At 33.7% G+C, this 27,047-nt stretch overlaps 2 protein-coding genes across 6 annotated transcripts; both read left to right on the forward strand.

Annotated features, from left to right (window-relative positions):
* The first annotated feature begins 4,550 nt into the window (after positions 1–4,550).
* Positions 4,551–6,248, forward strand: LOC132316623 (G-type lectin S-receptor-like serine/threonine-protein kinase LECRK3). Its single transcript, XM_059815097.1, has 2 exons — positions 4,551–5,459; positions 5,604–6,248. The coding sequence occupies exons 1-2, from the start codon at positions 4,551–4,553 to the stop codon at positions 6,246–6,248; spliced, it is 1,554 nt and encodes a 517-aa protein (XP_059671080.1).
* A 1,185-nt stretch (positions 6,249–7,433) lies between these two features.
* On the forward strand, positions 7,434–20,343 carry LOC132267108 (uncharacterized). 5 transcript variants are annotated; one of them, XR_009468863.1, is made up of 14 exons: positions 7,434–7,871; positions 8,759–8,840; positions 12,830–12,890; positions 13,548–13,608; positions 15,378–16,007; positions 16,090–16,374; positions 16,460–17,180; positions 17,568–17,651; positions 17,750–18,209; positions 18,362–18,568; positions 18,648–18,740; positions 19,303–19,410; positions 19,489–19,746; positions 19,878–20,343. XR_009468863.1 is itself a non-coding variant. In XM_059768163.1 (7 exons), exon 1 carries the CDS (start codon positions 13,856–13,858, stop codon positions 14,975–14,977), a length of 1,122 nt encoding a protein of 373 aa, XP_059624146.1. In that variant the 5' UTR covers positions 13,622–13,855; the 3' UTR covers positions 14,978–16,007; positions 16,090–16,374; positions 16,460–17,180; positions 17,568–17,651; positions 17,750–18,209; positions 18,362–18,568; positions 18,648–18,740. The 5 variants fall into 5 exon arrangements, 1 of the variants encoding a protein (XP_059624146.1); XR_009468864.1 differs by lacking the exon at positions 13,548–13,608; XR_009468865.1 differs by lacking the exons at positions 13,548–13,608; positions 15,378–16,007 and having other exon boundaries at positions 7,436–7,871.
* The last annotated feature ends 6,704 nt before the right edge of the window (positions 20,344–27,047 follow it).

Raw genomic sequence — 27,047 nt, forward strand, 5'->3', positions numbered from 1 at the left:
GGATTGATTCGGTTCAGTTTCACGAATTGGGCTAATAAAAAACAGTCACACAATGCATCATGAAGCGAACAAGAACAACAAAGAACAAAATACAAAAAAAACATAGAAATTGGTTATACACACCAATTCGAACATTCAATAGAAGTAAATCAGATCTAAGCATTCAACTACAAAAGCCAAATGAATGGTCATCGCATCACATTTCAGATCAGAAACAAATCCCAAACATTCTTTCCATTTTGCCCCTCCCATCCACTGCAAATTACAACAGATATACATATACAACAGAAACACAATTAAAGCTCATTTATTTGAATCATAGAATTCAGATCAGATTACAACAAATTACAATATTGAAAAAATAAATAAGCAAAAAATCCAAACCTTTATTAACTCAGAAGATTCTGGAGAAACAAGAAAAATACATAAAATATGTATCAGAGAGTCTTCATTTTTTTATCTGCAAAACCCTTTCCTCTGCTTCTAGTAATTTCTAGTTATAAGGTTTGCGATTCTTAAGCTGGAATTTTGAAGAGAGAGAGAAAGTAGAGAGAGATTGGGGCCTAGGAAGGGATGAGTGGTGGAGAGAGAAAGTATAGAGAGATTGTGTACCTTATGATGAGTGATGGAGATTTGCAAGATTTCAGATAAGATGAGAATTAGAAGATCCATTCAAAAATCTTGTGAACTCACCGGAAAAGAGGTAGATCCAGTCGAAGAGGTGGCTGTTGCTTCAAATCTGGTGAACAATGGTTGAGAGGTGTTGGATTAAGAGACGAGAGATTGGGAGAGGCGAAGAGTGTCATAGACTCATAGAGGCGAGATGAGAAGATTAAAGGCGAAGAGGGTAAAGAGAAGAGGCTGAGTTAGTGAGGGAGAGGCGCAGCTGAAATGAGATTGGAGAAATGTCGTAATGAAGAGGCGGAGTTAGGGTTAGGTTGAGTAAAAAAGAATAATGAATAAAGAGAAAAAAAAAGAAATACGATATACCATTATATTGTGTGTGTGTGTGTGTGTGTGTATATATATATATATATATATATATATATATATATATAATATTAATATATTATTCAATAACGGTTCGGTTCGGTTTGTCTAACGGTTCGGATTGGCAACGGTTCGGTTCGGTTTGTCTAACGGTTCGGTTCGGATTTGTTACCGGTTCGGATCGAATTTTTCAAGGCCCAATCCGTTAACCTAACCATGGATACCGGATTACAGATTTTTTAAACCATCACTAAATCATGAAATCTGAAAACTGAACCGAATCACACGGATCGGATTAGTTTGGACCGAATTGACGGATTATTTGCTCACCCTTAGTTTCCTTCTATATAAGTTAATATGGTGCTTGGTTTGATTTTCTGATGCTTTAGTGAGGCTTTTTTAGAAGCCAGGTGGAAGTAAAATCTATATATTTGTGATGTTTCATCTATTAGATCATCTATAAATTTCATTCTACTTCCAATTTTGTTCTAAAAGGTGAATATCAAGTATGAATAGACGTAACAATAATTTCATCATTATTTATCAATATATATATATATATATATATATATATATATATATATATATATATATATGCCTCCACCAAATTTTGAACTTTCAATAATGTGTTTGCTTGAACTTCGAAAAAATAAATAAATAAATAAAAATTGATCCATGCCATCTCTGTATTCACCAATAATTATTTTTATTACTATTTTTTAAAAAAATTTAGTCACGTGACCTGTTGTGAGCACTAGTGTTGTACCTGGTGCAAGTATTTTATAAATATGAAGATTATGACAAAGCCAAAATTTTAATTTATTGTAACTTTCGAAAAATAATAATAATTTATTAATTAAAGAGTAAAAGCTGATCTAAGCTCTTCAATTCGTTGTTGGTCGGCCTCTTCTCCTAAATGATGAAATAATTTATTAATTGTAACATCCATTATTTGTTTCTTTTCCAAACAACACATGTATATATATATATATATATATATATATATATATATATATATTATAAAAATAGGATAATACTTAGCTACTCAGTAGTGAATAGCTTTAATCTACTCACTTCTTATGTATCCAGTAACAATATAACATGTACTCTTTAATAACAAAATTAGCAAAATAATAAAAAAGGAAAAAAAAAAAAAAATAGGATCGACCCGTTTTAATTGGGTAACTCTTTTCTCTCTCCTTTTTCATCGATTGGGTAACTCTTTTCTCCAAAAAAAAAAAAAAAAAAAAAACTCTTTTCTCTCTCCACCGTTCTTCTTCTTCTTCACCCTTTCTGTTTTATTTCTCTTTTTCATCCCTTCCAAAACTCTTGAAATCGAGAGATTCCTCTTCCTTGTAAAGATATGTGTTTTTTTTTTTTTTTTTTTTTTTTTTCAATTAAAAGTGGCACTCCGAAAAAAGATTATTGACACCGTTATTTTGTTTGAGCGTTAAAGATGGTTACTCATTTTTTTTAAATTTTTTTTTAACATACCGGTATACCTCACTGTATCATTTTCTCCAAAGGACAATGGATATTGTCCATGTTTTTACTTATTTTTTGATAAATTGGATATTGTCCATGTTATATTCTATTACTATACAAGTCTAAACTATTAAATCGAGTGTGACTTAAAAATTTAAATTTTCTAACAATGGGTACCTCTGAATTGTATTATACTATGATTCCCAGAACCATATGTCTAAAGGAGGTGGAGTTTCCATATAACCAATTTGTCAGAGCATTGATAAGATCACAAAAATTTTAGGACTCAATATTCAGAAAGAAAAGCAATGACTGGAGTGGGAGAGTTAGAGTCGAAAAGAGGATTCCTCACTTCTTTCTCTCATTCAAAACCATGCATGAGACTTTCATCTCACACGGCTCCTAAGTGATAAAAGAAAGAAGATGAGTTCGTGAGTGGGAACTTAGTTTCCGTCTAGGTATGCGCCCGTGGATTGCTGTTGCATATTCAGCTCCTCTTGCAGCTGCTACTGCTGTTTTCTTGATCTACCCAATTTCCTAACTGCTCTGGTACATTTACGGAATCCCCCAAGAAGGGTTAGAATGGCAGTTCCTACTCCTTGGGAGGTACCAAATAAATGACTACTTGAATCGGGGTTTTGCGCATAAAGATTCCACTGACTTGTAAAAAGTGATTCTAACCCTTGGGGATGCAGTAATACATCTAAGAAATTATTCCACCGAACGTACTTCCCTCTAGATGCGACCTGGTCGAATTGGGGGAAGCTGTAGGTATTATTGGGGGTCAATCTATTGGAGAACCGGGTATTCAATTAACATTAATAACTTTTCATACTGGCGGAGTATTCACAGGGGGTACCCCTCCTTTGCTATGTACGTTGTACTCAATATTCACAAAAATTTTAGGACTCAATAAAAAAACAACGCCCTTGTGGTTTTATAAGATGAATGGCAATTAGCATTGTCCGTACTTGAATTAAAAGAAAATTCATTTTTTTTTTTTTTTTTTTTTTTTTTTCTCTTAGGTAAAGTAGAAATTAAATATATTGATATGAACATTATAGTACAGAAAGCCGCAAGGGCATGCCTTACAAAACTCAACCTGGGCATTAAGAACAGAAATTAAAAACCCAAAAAAAAAAAAAAAAAAAAAAAAAATGAAGAAAGTGAAAAATTTAGGAATATTTATTGACTGATGATTGAAAGCCCCTTTCTAAAAAATAAATCATAAATGTGCAAAACAAAGAATTAAATCATACCTACACTACAAGACCTAGTAAAACCCACAATTCTTGCTTGCCTGTTGAGTGATGATGTTCAATGGAGCACGAGAGGAAAAAGAAAAAATAACCCAAACATGAATCAAATATGTTTGCTCATTGATTGATGATGTCCCATACAGGTGAGAAGAAGAAGAAGAGTGGTGAGGACGTGGGTTTCGGAAGGGATGAAAAAGAGAAATAAAAGAGGAAGGGTGATGAAGAAGAACGATGGAGAGAGAAAAGAGTTTTTTTTTTTTTTTTTTTTTTTTTTTTTTTTTTCTGAAAATGATGAAAGAGGAGAGAGAAAAGAGTTACCCAATTAAAACGGGTTGATTTTTTTTTCTTTTTTATTATTTTGCTAACTTTGTTATTAAAGAATATGTGTTATATTGTTATTGGATACATAAGAGATGAGTAAGTTGAAGCTACTCACCAGCATTGTCCGTAAAAATATCCTTTAATTAATGGACCAAAAAAGATAAAACAAACAAACAACACTAAAACATATATTTATTTCCATATGATCTCCAGCAACAACTATATAACTATGAACTAGAAACAATTGCCCCGAAATGGTGATGGCTTCTCCAATTTGCATTTGGGTTCTACCCAAATGGTGATGGCTTCTCCATAGGCATCTGCTACGCAACAATTGCCCCGAAAACAGTCATATGGACAGCGAACCGAGATGATCCACCATTTCACAGAGATAGTAAATTGCTTCTGAGTAATAATGGAAGGTTTATATTGCAACAGGGGGAGGACCCTGAGAAAACAATTGCCGGTGGGTCCCAGATTGGTTCATAAGCTTCCATGCTGGACACCGGCAACTTTGTTCTCTATAATTCACATTCAGAGATCATATGGCAAAGCTTTGACGCTCCAACAGACACCCTTTTACCCAGTCAGAAGCTTCGCCAATTTGAAGAACCGAAAGAGTTGTTCTCTAGCGTCTCTAAGGACTATCACTCCACTGGGAAGTTTCGGATCTTAATGCAGGAGGACGGATACCTAGCGCAATATCCAGCAGATAGCCCGAATTCAGTAAAATATGGTTACTGGGATTTTGGAATATACATAGCCGAAAACAATTTGACACTAAATCTTGATGACAATGGCCAATTATACTTGCTCAACACCAGTGGCAATATGAAGAATCTGTATGATGGAGGAAATGTCTCTGATAAACTGATGTACCGCATGACACTCGACGTAGATGGAATATTCAAGGTTTACTCATACGGCTTGAATCGGAGTGATGATGATTGGAAAGTTGAGTGGTCACCTAATTCCGTCGACAAGTGTGATCCTAAAGGGGTGTGTTGCCAGAATCAATATTGTACCTTGATGAATCAAGAAGCTGTTTGTACATGTCCTCCTGGTTATGTTTTGATCGACGAGAGCCAGAAGGACTCGGGCTGCAACAGAAATTATGTTAGGAATGGGAATGTTTCACCTCATTTTTATCAGTTAGACAATGTTGTTTGGTTCAATGATTCGTATTCCATACTTAGCAACACGAGCAGAACTGCTTGCGAAGACGAGTGTTTGAAAGATGACGACTGTGAAGTTGTGCTCCATAAAGATGACCAGTGCATGAAACAAAGGCTTCCACTAAAATTCGGAAGACTGCAGAATGATCCAGTAATTACACTAGTCAAAGTAGGAGGCAGAGAATTCAAAAAAGAAAAGCAATTCAAAGTTCTTATTGCTAGTGTTGCGGTACTAATTGTTGCTTTTACTGTGCTAGCGATATCTGGCGTTCTGATTTACAAATACCGTGTCAAGGGATACAAAAAGTAATTGAATCGTGGGAATGAAGAATTGATTGAGGACGTTATTCTTCGGTCTTTTACTTATGGTGAGCTTGAGCAAGCAACCAATGGCTTTGCGGAAGAATTGGGGAAAGGAGCTACAGGGACAGTGTTTAAAGGGCTTATATCAAACGGCAAGAGAGTTGTTGCCGTTAAGAGACTAGAGACAGTGGTGGCTGAAGGCGAAAGAGAATTCCGAAATGAGATGAAAGTAATTGGAAGAACCCATCACAAGAACCTAGAAAAGTTGCTTGGTTATTGTAACGATGGAACTAATAGGCTTCTGGTGTATGAGTTCATGAGCAATGGGTCACTTGCAGATGTCCTTTTCAAGTCTGAAACAAAGCCAAGATGGGAGGAAAGAGTTAGAATTGCGGTGAATGTGGCTAGGGGCATTCTGTATCTGCACGAGGAGTGCGAGACTCAGATCATCCACTGCGATAGAAAACCTCAAAACATCCTACTGGATGAAAGGCATTGTGCAAAAATTGCGGATTTTAGGTTGTCAAAGCTGATGAACCTCAACCAAACCAGGACTAATACTGGAGTGAGAGGAACGAGGGGTTATGTCGCGCCTGAATGGCACATGAATTTGCCTGTAACGGTGAAAGTAGATGTGTTTAGCTTTGGGATCTTGTTGCTGGAGATTATATGTTATCGAAGAAGCCTGGATCCAGACCTTAGCAATGAACTATAAAGTAAAGAAATGAAATGAATAACTATACAATTATGAACTAGAAAGTAAAAAATGGATAACGCCACTTTCGTAGGGAACACGATTGCACTTAGCATATGCAACAAGCCTTTTAAACCCCTAGGTTACCCCTAGTGGACGAGTGAAGTTTCGTGAGCGTTTCTAGAAATGATACCCACAAACATTAAGCTCATTATCACAAAAGAGATACCAATATTGCAAACAAGCATTGGGAGAAAACTACCTCAAGTATGCAATGTTTCAACCATTTCCAAGCAATCTTCCAAAATTTCAACATCAAGCAAGCAAGCACTACAAGAAAAATGGGCTTTTACGACGTAGTATTTACGGGATCTTTTATTTTCTCTCGTAGAAGCCCCTTTTTACACATAAAGGGTCATGTTTTCACGGGATGTTAATAAAATCCTCATTAAAAACCGTTTTCACGGGAGTTTAAAGAGGCCCGTTAATGTTTACATATATTTACGAATGAAAAAGCAACTCGTAGATTAAATATATTTTAAGGGAGTATTTTCCTCCTGTGAATATGAAAATAAAAATAAAAAATACAAATCCCGGCCTCACTTAACGAGGAAAAAGCCTCTCGTAGATAAATATTTTTAAGGGAGTATTTTCCTCCCGTGAATATGAAAATAAAAATAATAAATAAAAATCCCGCTCTCACTTAACGGGAAAAAAGCCACTCGTAAATAAGTATTTTTTAAGGGAGTATTTTTCTCCCGTGAATATGAAAATAAAAATAAAAAATAAAAATCCCGTCCTCACTTAACGGGGAAAAAGCCACTCCTAGATAAATATTTTTAAGGGAGTATTTTCCTCCCGTGAATATGAAAATAAAAATAAAAAATATAAATCCCGCCCTCACTTAACGGGGAAAAAGCCTCTCGTAGATAAATATTTTTAAGAGAGTAATTTCCACCCGTGAATATGAAAATAAAAATTAAAAAAAAAAAAATCCCGCCCTCACTTAACGGGGAAAAAGGCCTCTCGTAGATAAATATATTTTTAAGGGACAATTTTCCTCCCGTGAATATGAAAATAAAAATAAAAAATAAAAATCCCGCCCCCTCTTTTCGTCTCCCGCGCGCACAAAATAGCTACAGTGAATAGCCCACCCTTTTTTTTCCACGTCACCAACCATAAGCCAATCCCTTCTTTATTTCCCACAAGCCCTTCTTTCTTTCCCACGAGTCCACTTTGTTGCTTACTCTGCCGACAACACCCAGCTCCATCTTTGCCCTAGTTTTCTTTCTTCCGTTATTTCTGTTGAGGAGGCCGGATCATTTACCCTATCTCCGCTTGAAGTTCTCTCTCCTATCTCTGCCTCGCTTAAAGTTCTCTCTCCTTTCTCTGCCTCGCTTGAAGTTCTATCTCGAATCTCTGCCTCGCTTGAAGTTCTATCTCAAATCTCTGCCTCGCTTGAAGTTCTTTGCCTCGCTTGAAGTTCTCTCTCCTATCTATCTCCATCTCCGCTTGAAGTTCTGGTTTGACAGTGAAAGGAAAGTTCTGGTTCGCTTGAATTTTTACCTAGACCAACACAGCTATTTGTTCAATCCTCTCTTTACTCTCTAGAACCGAGGATCCGGAGTTACCTTCATTCTTCAGGTAATCTACAATCCCTCTTTCTCAAACATTTTAAGGGTTTTCTTCAATTCCTATTTCTTAAACAATTTTTAGGGCTAACACATGCATATTTTGTTTTCTATGGTTTATTGTTGATTTTATTTGCTAGATTTGTTTTGGTTGTGACTAGATTTGGGTTTTTTTTTTTTTTTTTTGTTTTCCATTGATTGACCGATTTAGAGCTTAAAAATAGACTCAAAGAGAACAGAAAATTTCCTGCACCTGACAATTCTGTCGTCGGTCATGTGTCCTTTATAACAGTCCATCACTTACAACCACTTGAACCAACTTAGAGCTTAAAAATAGACACAAAGAGAACAAAAAAGTTCTTAGGTTTTTTGGACCTTTAGCTATCAATTCCCAAGTTCCTTTACAAAGCTATAGTTAATTGGATATTTTGGTTCTAAGATATTAATGTTGCATGGATGATAATATTTGTTAAATTCACCAACTTTTAACTTAAAAAAAATGAGTTTGTCACTCTTTTTTTGCATAAACCAGGAGAAAAGGTTACAATAGCAAAACCACATGATAGGTACTATAACAAGCTGCTAATTTTAGTGCAATCTATAAAGTTGGATATTATTAATATTATGAAGCATCTTTTTGAAATATATGGCAAGAAAAAAAAAATCATTTTGCATCTTCAAATTTCAGTATTTTATTCCAATGCAATGTAACTCTACCCTTTGCAATTTGACCAATTAAGTTGTTGGAATCTATTCTTATTCTTGATTGTACAATGCTCGCGCTCACATATGTTTTGTTGCCCTGCATTTTCCTTAATATTTCTCTTGTATGAGAAGTATGCAGTTTGATGGTGAATTGTTGCACTAATTCCAATCTGAACCATAATTTTTAACTTCCAGGACTGAAGAACTTAAGGCCTCAACTTTATTCTGCTGTTGAGTACTGTGAGAAGTCTTATCTCCACAGTGAATAGAAAGAGATGTAAGGCTTCTGCAATTAATTGTGAATTACTACATGTAATTGTTCTTTGAAGTAAAACTATGGTGGTTGTAGCAACTATATATGTAGCTTTAACATCATATTAATAACTTTATATGTAGCTTTAACATCATATTAAAATGAAAAATGAATATTCAATTTTTTTTTTTAAGTTTCATATCGTATACATTTGTTCTGCAAATTGAATGTTGGGGTTTTATATATGTGGCTCTTACCTAGATGATCAAGTTTCCGAACCATTAGGAGTGGTGGGTTTTAAATATGTCCCTTGTAACAGTCCATCACTTACAACCCACTTGAACCAACTTCCACATTAGAGTTAGGGTTGACTCCACTAATATAGCAACTTAGTTATCCACATGACAGTCTTGTAGTCGGCCACATGTCCACAATTTTGCCCACTATGTGTAACAAATAAAATCAGTAAAATACCTGGTCCAATTCGATCGCCCAGATGAAAATTTGACTGGAGTGCTGCATACTCACCTTTTTATACACATTTCAACCCTTAGCTTCCTAAGAAAAAGCCCACTAGGTGTGCTTCAATAAAGAGGCGCGTAAGTTTCTGAATTAGAGGAGTTTTGCTTGATTTAAATCATACACACCTAAATGTTAAAAAATAATTGGAAAAATACTTGTGGTGTGGAAGAACTCTCTTGGAATTTGTTTGAAGTCGCCCCCTCTAGTAATTCTAGTTGCACTTGCAATTCCTTCACAGTATGTACTGACAACTGGTGTTTTCTTTATGATTTTGCTATTCAGTAGTAAACATTTGTTCTTGTGTTTTTCGTCTAATTTATGTTCTTTATGTTGGCTTTGGTTAAGCAATCTTTGAACTTAGGGCGTATCTTAATCTATACTAGTAACCCATGCTTTCGCCACTTGAGCCAAGGCACAATGGTTGAATTATATGTTTCTCCTTTTCCTGTTGAGATCTGATAAAGCATGTGTGGCACTTTTTCTTTTTCTTTTTTCTTTTGGTTAGGTAAGAACTCACATGTCAAACACCCCCATATTAGGGAGGAGAGGGTATGCTTATACCACCTAGGCTAATGGCCTGGTGGATTTTGGCTGTGTCTTTGTTCCCAAACCATAACAATTGAAAATGATTATGTTCACTTTTCCTTCTACAATTGTTGCATTTCAGTTTCAGATGTTTTCTTAGTAAGCACTTTTGTGCAAGTTGTCAAAAAGGCCTTGGGGACATCATTGAGTTCCATTGTTTATGGATTGTGGATTATATTATGGTTCCCCATTTCCCACCATCTGCACTATTTTTCCCTCCTCTTCCATATATGTGAGCTGAATTGTCATCGTATCTGAAAACGAAAATGAAAGTAGAAATAAAAGGTTCTGTGGTGGAGCTATAGCGAAAAAGGATGCATTATCTCCAGATTATTTTACTTCAAAAAACTGCCCATAGAGAGGCGCGTAAGTTTCTGAATTAGAGGATCAACTGAAATAAAAAGAAAAGGGTCAGTAAAGCGATGAACCATGGTTCATTACACAAGTAAGGAATTTCCATCCAATGTCACTCGAGAGTACTTAAAGAGAGTAAAATCATTCAGCCGCCAAAGATGATTTTGAAGACATCCAGCTATCTAATATTTGGTTAGGAATATAATCCATAGCCACGTTCATTAACCAAATAATCTGAATAGAATAAAGTCAACCCCTCCATTCTAACTCCCCAATGGAAAAGAAAAAAGAAAATATATCTACATCTATATTTATAAAAATAGAAAGAGGGAGAAGCAGCCAGGTTTGTAGCCTTGTCTTTTCCCTTTCTAGAAAGAAAAAAGAACTTACCTGGACAGGACTGGCAACTACAAGTAGTCCTCTAAGTACACCCGTTAAGAGACGGCCGTCAGGGCCTGCCAAAGATATGGTCAAGGAACCAGCCCTACTAAATCTGGATCCCTCAACCTCTGTGGGGGTGAATGACCCATGTAGTGAGACAATGTCAAAACATCCCTACAAGAAAGTGCTGAAAAAAAAGAGATCAGATTATCCATCTATACAAAATTAAAATCATAAATTTGGCTAAACAACAAGGCCTAATACAACCAAGGTTCACTGGGAGGATTGAGAGAAATAGTACAAATACATATGGATAAAATCAGCTCGTATTCCCAGTTCCTTGTAAAACTAACCTTCAAGTTTGCCACCCTTCATCATAAACCTTTTAAGGCCTCTAAATATAGGCCTATTCCACAAGTATAATGAACAAACAAACAAAAAAAAAAAAAAAAATGCAACAATGAATATCTAAAAGCACCTCAAAACTCTTACAAGACCTAAAACAGAAATCTTGTGTTCTGAAATGTTCTGACAAATTACTGGAAAGTATCGAATGAGCAAATAATGAGAAATAGTACTACTAGATCGAATTATTCCAAATCAACATATGCCACTAGTTGCAGTTTGAATGAGAACTCCGTTTTAGACACTAGAAGCTCAGGCTCAAATGCTAACAAGAATAAAACGAAATGACTCCCTATGCATGACAAATAGAACAATATAAATTATGAGATGCAATCCAACACCTCCATGGTAAACCAATATTGACTTTTGTCCCCCTACAAGTTGAATTTAAGCTTATAAAATGTTTGTATAAAAAATACTATCCAATTTAAATAATAATTTACAAAAATATTTTTTTTTTATAGAAAAAGACTGATATTATTGTTTCAATTTGTAACTGATATAGGTTAATTAATATTTAGTAAATATTGCCCTTTTGTTTTTTTCCTGGGAAAGAGAATATATTACTTAAAATTAAACAAGAGCATTACAATCAACAAAAACCACCAATAAGATAGAGACCAATATCATGGATTAAATTGATACAATCACTTAAGCATCATATTCAATTTCCACAGCCCATTGAAGACCACTGCCGAAGAAGGTTCATAATCCAAAACAATGTTTTCACCTCTAGTAGCGATGCCTCACATACATGCTCCAACCGAGCAATGGCTGCACGAATTACCACACCATTGTTATATATATATATATATATAATTCACTTATTGCATAGGATAGAGAAAAGGATAAAATCCACCCAGTTCAGAAGAATTAGAGAGAATATATTAATAATTCACTTATTGCATAGGATAAAGAAAAGGATAAAATCCACCCAGTTTAGAAGAATTAGAGAGAAGAAAACAATTTAAACCATCGGTTTGATTTGTCACTCAAAAAGTCATTTTAATCAATTATATTTTTGTACAATATTTTTATTTTTAGTAGAGATAAACTGTTGAATTTTTTATTTTTTTTTTGAAGTTGACACTTATTTTAGATAAGAATCAGAACATATGAACTTATCCTCATGGATTAGTTAGGTTGGCATAAAGTCAAAAGTCTCGGCTCCACTAGAAAGAAATATGATCGAGTGTTCTATTCACTTGTTCATTCGCAAACACACATACTATTTGATCTCTATATATATATATATATATATATATATATATATATCGATATGGATTGATGGTATGCTATTTAATTAGTTACAATTGCAAGAAAATAAATAGAACCACCCTTTTTTGTTTTGAATGTTCTATAATTTATTTATTTATTTATGTTTTGACAGGAATGTTTCTGTATTAGCTTCTACTATGTAGTGTTTTAGTTTCATATGAATTTTTTTTTTTTACAATTTGAATTTCTTGCTATAGTTGTTAAACTTTTAATCACAATAATATTGAATTTCTTTTTACAATATGAAAAGTTGTTCAACTTTTAATCACAACAAAACAGTAAAAAATGTGTGGTTTCTTGCCACTTTTACCCATAATTATAGACCTCGTGTGACATTTGGAAGAATATTACATCAGCCCCAAACCTCCCTTTTATGTACCCACTCCCAGCTTGCTTGGTGGTGTTCAAAAATTTCTTGTGCTTCTTGTTTGATTTGTTGTATAATATCACTTTTGCTTTAATGAAAAATAGGTACTGTTTATTTTCAGTTTATAGAGGAAGAACATGCTGCGAACGCCATTAAGTATCTGACTCAAAGATTTTATGCTGGTAAGTTCTTTTAATTTCATATTTTTATCTATTCAATTTGGGTGTTGCGTCTATATGCATTCATCCTCCTGTATTTACTTGTTACCAGAATGTAATTTCTCATAATCTTAACTTAATGTCCATCTGCTGAACTAGATGTATGCAGTTTTCTATTATTTTTTTTTCTTTATCTCTTTCTTCCTTTGCAAATTTTTTTTTTTTTTTTTTTGAGATGCAAGCAGAGATTTTCATTATTAGATCAATTATGCCAAGACAAATTACAAATACAAAAACTAAGCTCATGATCTTGTTGCTACAATTACCATGGTTTTCTTTATTCATCAAATGCCTAAATAGTTTTAGGAGTATGGTTCTTGAATTAGAAATCCTCATATCCATGAACTTAAAAAATTAATCCCTAAATTTACTAGCAAGCTGAACTAGCGAGGCAGATTGAATTGACCAATAATTTGCTCCCATCTCTATGTTTTTTCTTAATAGAGAAATTTGAAGTTTCCAATAAACTGAAAATATTACAAATTGCTTATGAAACCCATTTAGCTTAAACATGATTCATGGAATTAGCACCTTTACAAATTGTGTTTATTGTTCGTATATATATATATACACACACACCATGGAATAATCATATATTTCATAATTTACTTTTTGTGACAGGTTCCTATTGAATAATTAGGAAAATAGTGATGGATAAAGAATGGATGCACATCTCTTACAGGTTATTATATGTAGTGGAATGTTTTTATAAAACTTAAATCTTTTACACTAATTTTATATTTAATTAAAAGTTAAAGCTTTAATTTTATAGAGTTGATCCAAAGTATATAGAAGGAGCACGAAGGTTTGCCAATTGGGCTCAAGAGAATGCGAGGCATCCAGATAAGATTCTATGCCCTTGTAATAAATGTCGAAATTCAGTACACCAACACCTTGACACAGAATATGGTCATGTAGTGGAACATGGAATGGATCCAACATACATGACTTGGTACTTTCATGGGGAATATCCGAGTGAATCTCCCCAACATGGAAATGATGGAAATGATGTTGAAATGCCAGAGACATATGAGATGTATAGAGATGTTTTCTTTGAGGATGACAATGATGGTGTTTCGGATCTTAACTATGAAACAAGAGAGGCTGAGTTTCAGAAGGCATTGGAAAATGCTGAGACCCCTTTATATCCTGAATGCACAAAGTATACAATTATGTTTGCAATTGTTGCCTTATATAAGCACAAAGCAGCGCATAATTTATCGGATACATGTTTTGACGGGCTTCTTAAATTTTTTGGGGATATGCTTCCTGATAATAACAAACTTCCTGAGAGCTTTTATGAAACCAAGAAAATTTTGAAGACATTTGATTTAGGATATGAGAAAATAGATGCCTGTAAGAACCACTGTTTTTTGTTTACAAAAGAGAATAAACACATTAATGAATGCCCAAAATGTGGTGTTTCGCGGTGGAAGGAGAATGAACGCACTAAGAAAGTTCAAGATGGTGTCCCAACTAAGGTGTTACGGTACTTTCCAATATTACCAAGATTTAGAAGAATGTTTCGGTCCCCTGAAATAGTAGAACAAGTAATGTGGCATTCAACACATAGAAGTCGAGATAGGAAGATGCGACATCTGGTTGACACTCCTGCATGGCATGAGATAGATAAAGCATGGCCTTCTTTTGCATCAGATTCACGAAATTTGAGACTTGGCCTTTCAACCGATGGATTTAATCCATTTGGTAACCTTAGTTCAGCATATAGTTGTTGGCCAGTGATGTTGGTGGTTTATAATTTTCCACCATTAGTACTCATGTCTAAAGAAAATATGATGTTGACATTACAAATCCCAGGGCCGAAGCAACCGGGGAATGATATAGATGTATATTTGGAGCCACTTATAGATGATTTGAAAGAGCTATGGGATAAAGGTGTAGAAATTTATGATGCATTTGCAAAGTCAAAATTTAATTTGAAGGTAATCTTGATGTGGACAATAAGTAACCTTCCAGCTTATAGTAACCTTTCTAGTCATGTAACAAAAGGTAAAAAAGCTTGTCCAATATGTAGTGATGACACATGCTGAAATAGATTGAATTGTTGTACTAAGACTGTTTACTTGGGTCATTGCCGATTTCTATCTCCTACTCACCAGTTTCGGAAAAAGAGGAGTTAGTTTGATGGGAGTGAAGAACACAGGTGGAGGCCTAAAAGATTGTCTGGGACTGAAATTTTTCATGTTGTGAAAAATATTTAAAATGATTGGGGCAAAAAAGAAAGATAAAACTAGGTGTCAAGCAAATAGGTGGAAAGAGAAAACAAAAGAAAAAAACGGGAACTGTGGCATGGAAGAAAAAATCTATATTTTTTTACTTACCTTATTGGGAGGTAAGTAATTGTAATAGTACTTTGTTTCATTATTTTAATTTATATTGCAGTTCATAATATGTCCTAAAAAAAACTTATTTATCTTTATTTGTTTTTAGGTATTACTCATTCGTCATAATTTAGATGTAATGCATATTGAAAAAAATGTTTGTGAGAGTATTATTGGGACCTTATTGAACATAAAAGGAAAATCAAAGGATGGACTCAAGTCTCGAATGGATTTGAAGGAAATGGGCATCAGGGGAGATTTACACCCACAAGAGTCAAAAGGGAAACATTACTTGCCACCAGCACCTCATACACTAAAGAAGGAAGAAAAATAGCTTTTTTGTAAGCGATTACAACAATTAAAACTACCGGATGGCTATAGTTCAAATATTGGGACACATGTATCATTGGATGAATGCAAGTTTACTGGCTTGAAGTCTCATGATTATCATGTCATAATGCAACAACTACTACCGGTAGCGTTACGAGATATTCTACCAAAGGGTCCAAGGAATGCCATATTTCGACTATGTGCATATTTTAATAAAGTATGTCAAAGGGTGATTGATAAGAACTCATTGGAAAAACAGGAAAAAGGAAATTGCTGAGACTCTGTGTATGCTTGAAAGATATTTTCCTCCATCCTTTTTTGACATTATGATTCATTTGACTATTCATATTGCACGCGAAGCTCGTATTTGTGGACCAGTACAATTTCGTTAGATGTATCAATTTGAGAGGTACTTCTATCAAATTTTCTTTCTTTTACGTAGTTACATATGTAATTTGATAACATATGTCTATTGTATTTACATGCTTTAGGATGATGAAGGTTTATAAAGGATATGTTAGAAATAAAGCGAGAGTTGAAGGATGCATAGCTGAGGGCTATTTGGCTGAAGAGTGTGTGCGGTTTTGTAGTGAACACATCAAACAAGCTTCTGAAATAGGGGTGAGATATTCACGAAATGAGGATTTTGAAGGCGAAACAACAGTAGATGGCCATCCAATTTTGAAAGGGATCCCGAAAATGATGTCAAATGACATGTTAGAGATTGCTCACCGTTATGTCTTGTTCAATTATGCCGAGGTGGAGCCGTATATAGAGTAAGTGGGATAATGTCACGACTAATTAATTTATTTTATTATATTAATATATAAAAAAAACTTAGTTATAGTATTTGTCTTACAGAAAACATTTGGAAGAGCTTAAGCATATGGACAGGCGTCTCATAAAGAATGAAAGTGCGTTACAAAAGAAACATATGGAGACTTTCTGTTCATAGTTTGCAAAAGTAATTGATGCAGCTGGTAATGATGTGTCTGATACAATTATGTGTCTTGCAAATGCGCCTAGAAGAGAAGTCACTTCACATTCTGGATATATTGTTAATGGACAACGATTTCACACTAAGAATATGGAGAGAAGCACACAAGACAGTGGTGTTTCGATTGAAGCGGAAACAATATGTCAATTCAGTGCAAGAGACACAAATCAAGTTGTTGGAAAAGTATCTTACTATGGTGTTTTAAAAGATATTCTTTTATTAGATTACTACACATTTAAAGTTCCAATATTTGATTGTGAATGGGCAACATTAGAAATGGCCTCAAAGTTGAAGATGGATTTGTATTGGTTAACCTTCATAAAGGTCAAAGTCAGTTTCAAAAAGATCCCTTTATTCTTGCTTCACAGGCTAAGCAAGTTTTTTATTCAAGGGACAAAGAAACATCCAATTGGTATGTTGTACTTAAAGCACCACCAAAAGGTTTTAATGAGTTGGAGTCTTTTGAAGAAAATAGTTATACATCTTCTATGCCATTAGATGTATCAAGATTGGACTCAAACAATGATGATGGGGATGAACATTATGTGCTGTTGGATTGTGAAGGCATGACCGTGTAATTCACAGGTAGTGTCTGCAGTTTCTTTTGTTTGTCTCTTTTTCCTAGCTTTTCTATGCATATTGATGCATACCCAAAAGAGCTGCTTTTCGGACCTCAACCTGCCTATCAAATATTTAGGTTTTCTGAACAAAAGAACTATATATATATTTTTTTTTTCATATCTGAACAATTTAAACATGGTTTTCTAATTTTTGTAGGTTTGGATTTGTATGTTGACACAATTCAGATTGTTTAGCTATTGGACATGAGTTGTTTATTTGTCATCTTTATTATGTGTCTGTTTATATATATATATATATATATATATATATATATATATATATATAATGATGTTAATTGATTCATTGCATCTTGTGTATCTCTTATAACTATCTTTTTGTTTTTATAAATAGGTCATTCTCATTATAAGAGTAGGGGAGGAGGAAATTGAAGAGGGAAAACGATAGCTAAATTTCAGCATGCGTGGTCCCACAAAAGTAAGTAAAATACACATTTATTTAATTTTTTTTTATGCCTTATATTAACTTGTAATGGTTTGTTTTCTTTTCTTATTTTGCATGTGTTGTCCATAAAGTCCTCCAAAATGGCTCCAAAAAAAGGAGGAAGGGAGCAAAATGCTACTGTGATTACATTAAGGAATCAAGGAAATGAGGGGATTAGTATATCAGAGCGAGATTCAAACTCTCCCCACACACAGTTGGGTGGACAATCTGGAGGTTCTCCTGGTGGACAATCTGGAGGTTCTCCTGGACTTCCACTCGATCATGATAGTGGAAGTTCCTCTACAAATGAGGCTACAACAAATACCTCTACTGGCAAAGGGTACTCATAAAGGTAGAGGTCAGGCAAAATTAATAGTCATTGATTCACCACTTCCTATTCAATTCAATGAAAGAGGGCAGCTAGTTGGTCCGAATAGCGAAAATTTTTCTAGTAGTTGTGGAGTACTAGCATGAGAGAATGTACCAATCTCATGTCAAGACTAGAAAAAAGCTTTAAAAGATAAACAACGTCTCCCATGGGTAGCTATAAAGGTATGTTATTTTCAACATCTAATCACCAAAAGTATACAATACTGTTATTGATTGTTGAGTTTGCAGATTATAGTTTAAAGAAAATAAAACATAAATATACTCAAAAGTATATGATATTGTTATTGATAGTTTGATTCTTACACTCAACGCAGAAACTATTTGAAGTGCTTGATTGTCATAGAAAATCAACTTTTCAAAGCATGGGAAAGAGTTGGAGTGATTACAAATCATGCCTTACCAACGATATAATTGAAGCGGAAGGTAACACAGAAGTCATTAACTCATTGAGACCTGGCAATATAAAATCAATTGAAGAGTGGCAATAGTTCGTCAGTGATTGACTCTCTGATAACCACAAAGTAAGTACAATATTGATCGAATTATGTTCTCTTGTAACTTTATTCTTTAAAAAATATTAATTATATTATTTATTTATAGGCAAAGAGACAAAAATTTCAAGACTTGCGAAGTATGCAAAAGTTACCACACACAACAAGTCGTAGGGGGTATGCTCGTCTAGAGCATAAAATGGTAAGTGGTACTTACTCTTATTGTTTATTGTGGTTGATTTATGCTCTCTCATTTTTTTTCACCTATGCTTTGATGTATTAGAATAGCAGCCTTAAGAAAGCATATGGTCCTAAAACTTATATTTATAGACTCAATTATAATCTTCAGCTTAGTATTCAGTAAAAAGGAGTGAGGTTTGAGAGTTCACTTAGCAATGTAGGTCAAATAGAGATTCAAGATAGGTTCTAACAGCATAGTATCAGCATGTTAAACTTGCCCATAACATCAACACACAGTGCACAACAAGTTTATTACACAAATCAGTTCAAAACTCAACTTTAGCAATGCTTCTGCAGAACCCTTTTTACACAGTCTGTATACCTTGTGACAGAGGGGTAACTTGGTAATTTTTTTTGAGATTGGACATGCTCGAGATACTTACAGACTTGTTTCATCAACAAATGAGCATCTTGAATAGTTTTTCAGCCCTTTAATTTTTTGATAAGTATTTATGCTATTTCAAATAACTATAGCTATGATGTTATAAACTCATGTCTTTTGCATTATTTATTGTCTTGTGTAGAAAAAATAAAGTAATGCGCCCGACTCTATATCAAGAGTCAATATGTGGACTGCAGGTCACTTGAGGAAGAATAAGGAACCTTTGAATGATGTAATAGGAGTGGCAGTGGTAATACATCTTACGCATCTGTATTTTGTTATTTTCATGTATTTTGTTTACAAACATTGATAAATTATGGAATTTCAGCAAAAAATGAGAGATTACACCCAAACCCAACCTGAAGGCACAAGCTCTCTTCAAGATGATGGAGTCACTCACGTATTTGGTGCCGAACGTCGAGGACGGGTTAGAGGCCTCGGTTTTGAAGCTACAATTTTAAAAATGCAAGCAATTGGTTATCAGAAGGAGCAAACAAAGAGAATGGAAGAAATGATGAATGACATGAAAGATGAAATGAGGAATGAAATCAAAGCTGAAATGATGGTTGAGATGAAAGCTTTGTTGGTAAATCTTATAACTAGTATTACAATTTATAGTGAAGTTAAACATAATTATATACATATAATTCCCTGTCAATATGTCATTTGAATATGAAGAACTAATTATGTTTAATCTATGTTTTGGTTGAATTGTAGTCCCAAAATGCTTGTGTTGCTTCTCAGTCCAATGCTACTCCAAATCCTATTCCAACTAATCTACAAGGTTACATGTGTGAGCTTTTACACTTTAATGGATCAGGCGTAGTTGTTGCCAAGGCTGAGATTGCATCAACAGATCTCGATGCACTATCAGATGATTATGTTCCAGTCGGTCCAGATTGTTTGGAACGTTTGGATTAATGATGTCATCGACAAGGATTGTCCTTTGTATCGAGCAAACCAATCTGGAATTTTTTATCTTCGTGATGCTCGCACAAGTATGGTTTTATGGCCTACCAAATATGTAAAAGTTCTAGAGGTCAATTAGTCATTCATTAACTTCTTCTCTTTTTTTTTTTTTTTTTTTTTTTTTCGGAAAGTAGTAATTAACATATGATCTGATTTTATTTTCTTTTATTTTTTTTTATATATGTTGGCATTACATTTTTAATTTTTTTCCTCACATGATCTATTTTAACCAGCTTAGTAGGAGCATAACAAAACCATTACTTTTGAAGTAAGATTAGGAGTATAGTTCTGGTTCTCAATCTTCATCTCTGGCAGGTTTGTTTTGAATTCTACTAGCTAATGCAGTTCATTTATCAATTAGCACTATGTGAAGTCATGGGTCCTTGTCGTGGCCATTACTTTAATGTTGAAAGCATGGGTCCTTGTCGTGGCCCTTACTTTATTGCATTGATATAAGATGGGAGTATGGGAACATCATATGTGGAGGTTGTGGTTGATTGGTATTTGTTGTTGATTGTTGTGAAGTTGTTGGTTGTTGTTGTGTATGTGAGGTAGAAAGTTAGGTATTATAGAGCAACCTATGGGTTTACTAAAAAGGTTAGGTATTACTTGCAAAGGATTTTTTGTCTTCCTTTTTGTGAAGAAAATAATAGTCCACAAGGAAAAGAGGAAGGTCTATTCACTAGTGTCCACAGGATTTTTTGTCTTCTTTCTTGTGAAGAAATAATAGATCATTTGCCTTAGTATCTGATAAACCTTGTGCATACTGCACTGCTTTTATCAGTAAAACAAGTGGCCATTTGGGATAATGAGTTGGAAGAATGAGATCAGTAACACAACAACGAATTAAACAGCTAGTAATAGCAGAAAAGATCCAAAATAAATGAAATTCTGGTACTTAAAAAGAAACACACATATATATTTAAACCTGCCTGCCCCGACAACCATATGCCGGGATACTGAATAAGGTAGCTAAGGTGAATCTTTACAGTGGAAGACCAAGAAAGAAACACAGTTCTAGAATCCTGTGAATTCATAGTTCATTCTAATGGATTATTGTCTATCTTAAATGAACTCCGCTAGAAATGACAAGTCAAGTTAGTGTTAGGTTTCAGGTTCATTTATTTCCCAAAGATCATCAATCAGCATTTCAAATCCCATTTTAGAACTCATGTCATGTCATGTCATGTCAACACTTATAATGTAGGGTAAAGTAAAGAATGCAAATAACAGAGGTTATAGGAATTATTGCTACTGCAAAATCTCATTTGACAAAGAGCTCTCTTCAATAATAAAAAAAAACAAGCACAAGTAGGAGCCGCTAACCTCTGACAGGTTGTAAGTATGAGAAATGTGGATGGTGATTAAGCCCTCTGTCAACCAGGTAGCAATTCATTCCAAGATTCTCTAGTACACGTGGTTGATGTATTTTATAGCTTCCCCAGTAAAGACCATGAATTGTCCAGTTATGAGAAACAGTACGTACAAAGAATTTAGAATAGATTATTAATCAGAACTTATAGATTGTAAAATCATGTGCTTAGAACCAATTTTGAAAGTCAAACAAGCTTAGTTGAATATCAAAGACCTGGAATTGTCCAGTTCTGAGAAATATTACATACAAAGAATTTAGAACAGATTATTAATTAGAACTGATATATTGTAAAATCATGTGCTTAGAACCATTTTTGAAAATTAGACAAGCTTAGTTGAATATCAAAGACTGTCCCTTTTCCTGTAAGTTCAGTATATATATATGTGTGTTAGAAATTTAGATTAAGCACTCACCTTAACTATGAAGATTTATGTCGTCAAAGAAAGAACACATCCCCTTTAGAAGGTAAAATCACTCCAATCCTGCCCAAAAACCTTCAAATAAATTAATTTCCTTTTATTTAATAATTAAATTCAACAAATTTCAATCTTAATGTTTCTTGATACTCAATATACATTAAAGATTATATGCCAAAATTGACCTAATGGCAATTAGAGATTTAGATTTTTTAAACATAAAAGGAAGAATTTAATGAGCCAATCCTTTGTATGCAAATTCATGAACAGCACATTCAAGGTATATTGCCAGATTAGCAAACCAAAGAGTACTACTACCACAAAATGCTTAAAATTTTAAACCAATTAAAATATATACACATTTTCTAAAACGCAACAAAGAAAATCAATTAAACCAACCTATCATTAATGAAAATCAATACAACCTAACTCACCATTATCAACTATACACATCTAGAACCAAAAGCACTGGTTGTATTGGTGTGCTTCAGGTACTTCAGGAAGTGGGATTGGTGCACAAGTGATCAAAGAGTCCACTCTCACTCTATGTCTCCCCTCCCTGCTGACAATAGAAAAGAGTCCTTTGTGCTAGCTTACACTCTAGCAATCAATACTCATCTGCGGAGCCATTGGAAACCACAACCAAGCACTATAACCAATAACAAAAACAGATAAAAATAGTTCTGAAGCTCCCCTAGCTCTGCCAATCATAAGCTAGCCCATGTATGCAATAATGTTCACACAGAAATTCCAGTGTGTGTATATATATGTGTTTGTGAAATCTCTCTTTATTTTCACTTGTTGATATGATTCTAATAATTTCTCCAATATGTTTTTCTTATAGTATATTATGTTGAAGCCAATGAGTTCTTTAATATATCCTCTTGAACTAATTATTAGCATGAGCTTAGCTTTGTTGTTGTTTTACAACTATTAACTATATTTGTTCCATCTTAAAGTTATTTTTTCTTTGATGTCAAACTATCAATATGCCTTAGAGATTTAAAGAACATAACAGTTATGTTTCTTACATTCTATGTTTAAACATTTATTAGCAGTTGACATTCGTGGTAATCAAGTTGTAGATGTGGAACTTGCACTTGCGGGGTGTTTACCCTTTTTTTGACGTTTTTGTTCTATCTGGAATTGGACGATTGCATGACGAAGTTGAGTCCCTAGCAAAGCATGGGAATGTGGATTGCATATTTCTTTTTGGGGTTTTTTTTTTATTATTGTTTTTGGCTTCTCAAAGTGTGATACCCCTCCATTCTAGAGCCACGGGTGATCAAGTCCGAGCACAGAATATAAGGGATATCAAACAATTAATATTTAAATAAGCATTTGAATACAAAAAGAATAATAAATAAATAAATAAATAATAAGCTGAAGGAAACTAAATAATAAATCCCTATTTTAAATATCCTCAAATAAATGATAATTAAAAATCCCATAATAGAATCCTTCAATCCTTTGATACCAATAGTTAATTAAACTACAACTCGGGAATCCATAATGTGGACCCCTAATAATATCCCAACTGACATAACTGAACTGAAAAAAAAAACTAATAACTAAACCATGTAGAAGAGTCCTACGTAGAGTTGGAAGAGTGAATGACTATCTCTGATCGGCACGAACAATCTCTAAGACTGAAACTGACGAACACCTGAAAAATAATGGTGGGTCAGGCCCACATACAAGTTCTAATCTACTACATCACAAACAGAGACCCGATACACATACACATCCTAATTAATTCAACAATAACTAAATAGTCCATATATAGATATATACACACTAAAAGAATCTCACTAGACTATAGAGTTGTCTCAACCTGAATAGTAGGTAACATGCAAAAATGCACATATAGTGGGCATGAGTACCTACTAGGGTACAAAACTACACTATATCTAGTTACACATCTCTAGCAATATACGCACCCTAACCACTGATCTTGAGACTTAGCTCATATCGTGGCGCATAATTATATATGTAAAAATTCGTCCTAATCCAACCATCAAACATAAACTATCCAATTATTATTTTAATAAAATGTCATCCAACTATTCCGTTGACCTGACACGAATAAATAGGACTTAACACTGTGATTAATCCATTCCCTTATTAAAAATAGGTAGGACTTAACTCATAAGTTAATCCGTCCCTAATATACCCCCATCCCATAATGGTGCATTAATCCATAACATATCTAAATAACAGTTTCCAATCCAAGGATAATGTAAATATTTTTTTACGTCTAATAAACCAAATAAATATGATATAAATCTTATACACATCATTTGTATTTACTTGAGCAAAAATATCAATTCTAAGTAGCATGCATTTAATTTACATCACAAGACATTAACATGCATCTAAACTAAATTGTACACCTCCATGTTCTGATTAAATTAATTTAAATCTAACAATTGATTAAAATAATTTAATCCAACAATATTTAATTAATTTATCCTTTTAAAATTAATTAAATTCCATACTTAGCATGTAAATTTAAATCATGCATTCCAATCTTTAATGAATCTATTTAAATTAGATAAATATTTAATACAGATCCATCAAGAAAAAAAATAATTATAAAATAAATATTAATTTAATATTCCAGCATTAAATAGATTACTATTAAAAATATTTAATGCAAAAAAATACTATCCAATCAAAACAGAACAACAACCATATATAGAACAATTTAAAGAATGATTTAAATAATCAATCCTATCCTATTAAATCCATTGGATTTCTTTTCGTTCAACGTGCATAATGTATAAAAAAAAAACGTGCTATTTAAATTTCTTTGAGCCATTAGTTTCCATGGTCAAAACGTACTGTTGCAATATTGATGATCTGATTGTTTCAATAAGCCATTATTTGTTTTTTTTTTCTTTCTTTTTCCTCGTTCAGCGTGTAAGCAAAACAAATCACAAACTTCGTATAAGTTATATCACAAACTGTATCATGTAAAAGTATGCTTAAAACAATATATAATAATATGCAAGCCACTAAATAGTTTTGACTTAAAAAAATAAGCAAGCCACCAAACAGTTTTGACTTAAAAAAAATAATTAAACACAATTATTAAAACACCTAACACATTAAAACACATTAAAAAAAAAAGAAAAAAAAAACTTAATTTATTAAAATATAAAATCACGAACCCATTATTAAAACACATGAACTTTAATTTCTAAATTAATTCATGTAATTAAATCTGATTAATTTATTTAAAGAATCTAGAATTAATTTAGCATGCATAGGGTATGAATCAAAGGAGAAGAGAAGAATTAAAACTTGCCTTTACGGATTTGATAAAAACCCTAACCTCCTTCTTCCTTCCTCTTCCTTCTTTCTCTCTCTAAAATATAGTACGTGATATATTATCTAACCTCTTTCACAACTCTATAGTTATATATTTATAGGCAACTAAAATAACCCTAATCCTTTTCCCATTCCAAGACAAACTAAAATAAAATAAAAATAAAATAAAATAAAATTTTAATACTAAAAAGGTAACTTAAATATATATTATGTATAATCTATTTGTACTTCTTTTTATATATAATATATAAATATATATCAGATTATTATTAAAGGATTTTCCTTATATATATATATATATATATATATATATATATATATATATATTTATTTATTTATTAAATATACATATACATGGATAATTATCCGTACCCATTAAACCCCTTATCCAAGTAGTCCATGTCAGTCCAATTGATTGGTCAATTACTACTATCCATATCCAATTCCTTAAAAATATAAAAATAAAATAAATAAAATAAAAATAAAAATAAAATAATTAAATTCCTAAATAAATATACATCATCACATTCAATTCAATTTAAACAAATAATTAAATCAATTAAACAAGTAAACAATTAGCCAAGAAAACAACTAAATAATTAAATGCAATTAAAACTATTAAAATAATATCGAGACTATCCTTTTTAAATTAGGGGTTTTACATTCTTCCACCCTAATAAAAGGAATTCCGTCCTCGGAATTCGCCCTTACCTTCTTCAATTATATCTGGAAACTGTGAGCGAATGACATCCTCTTGTTCCCAAGTAGACTCAGCCTCATTATGGTGATTCCACTGGACACGTATTAACGATATGACTTTATTGCGAAGAACATGATCCTTACGGTCAATAATGCGACACGGTGGCTCCACATATGTTGCATCCGGCTGCAACTCAATCTCTCCCACATCGATATGCTGATACCGATCTTCATCTCGCAGAAATTTTTGCAACATGGAAACATGAAACACATTGTGCACTCGATCCAAATGATCTGGAAGTGCCAACCGATAAGCTACAGCTCCAACGCGATCGGTAATCTTGAATGAACCCACAAACCGTGGTGATAACTTCCCTTTCTTCCCAAAGCGCATTACACTTTTCATAGGAAACACTTTGAGTAGAACCTGATCCCCAACCTGAAACTCCAATGCACGAGTACGACGATCCGCATAACTCTTCTGCCTACTCTGGGCAGTGCGCATGCGATCTCTAATAAGAGTAATCTTCTCAGAAATATCCTTAATGAACTCAGGACCCAAAAATCTGCTCTCACCAATCTCCATCCAACAAACAGGAGATCTACATGGTTGGCCATATAATGCCTCAAACGGTGCCATACCAATAGTCGTCTGAAAGCTATTGTTATATGCGAACTCCATAAGTGGCAAATACGCCTCCCAATGGTCCTTAAAGTCAAGGACACAAGAACGAAGCATATCTTCCATTATCTGATTAACCCTCTCGGTCTGTCCATCAGTCTGAGGATGATAAGCAATGCTAAGATACAACTCTGTACCCAAAGTCTGCTGAAAACTCTTCCAAAACCCTGATACAAAGCTCGAATCCCTATCCGATATAATAGATAACGGAATGCCATGCAACTTCACAATCTCTGTAATGTAAAGTCTCGCCAACCGTTCCGAAGTGTAATCAGTGCGAATAGGCAAGAAATGAGCTGATTTGGTCAACCTATCAACGATGACCCAAATGGAATTGTGATACTTGAACGAATTAGGTAATCCCTCCACAAAATCCATAGAAATGCTCTCCCATTTCTACTCCGGTATCGGCA

This window comes from Cornus florida, unplaced genomic scaffold (assembly GCF_030987335.1).
Source record: "Cornus florida cultivar Cherokee Brave unplaced genomic scaffold, ASM3098733v1 CherokeeBrave_3.0.0_Hap2_Chr07, whole genome shotgun sequence".
Taxonomy (NCBI): domain Eukaryota; kingdom Viridiplantae; phylum Streptophyta; class Magnoliopsida; order Cornales; family Cornaceae; genus Cornus; species Cornus florida.

Excerpts from the sequence above, each read along its gene's own strand:
- LOC132316623 (XM_059815097.1), top strand. The coding sequence starts at position 4,551 with ATGCTGGACACCGGCAACTTTGTTCTCTATAATTCACATTCAGAGATC. Across the intron at positions 5,460-5,603 it reads TTCTTATTGCTAGTGTTGCG|CTTGAGCAAGCAACCAATGG; the intron begins GTACTAATTGTT and ends ACTTATGGTGAG.
- LOC132267108 (XM_059768163.1), top strand. The coding sequence starts at position 13,856 with ATGGATCCAACATACATGACTTGGTACTTTCATGGGGAATATCCGAGT.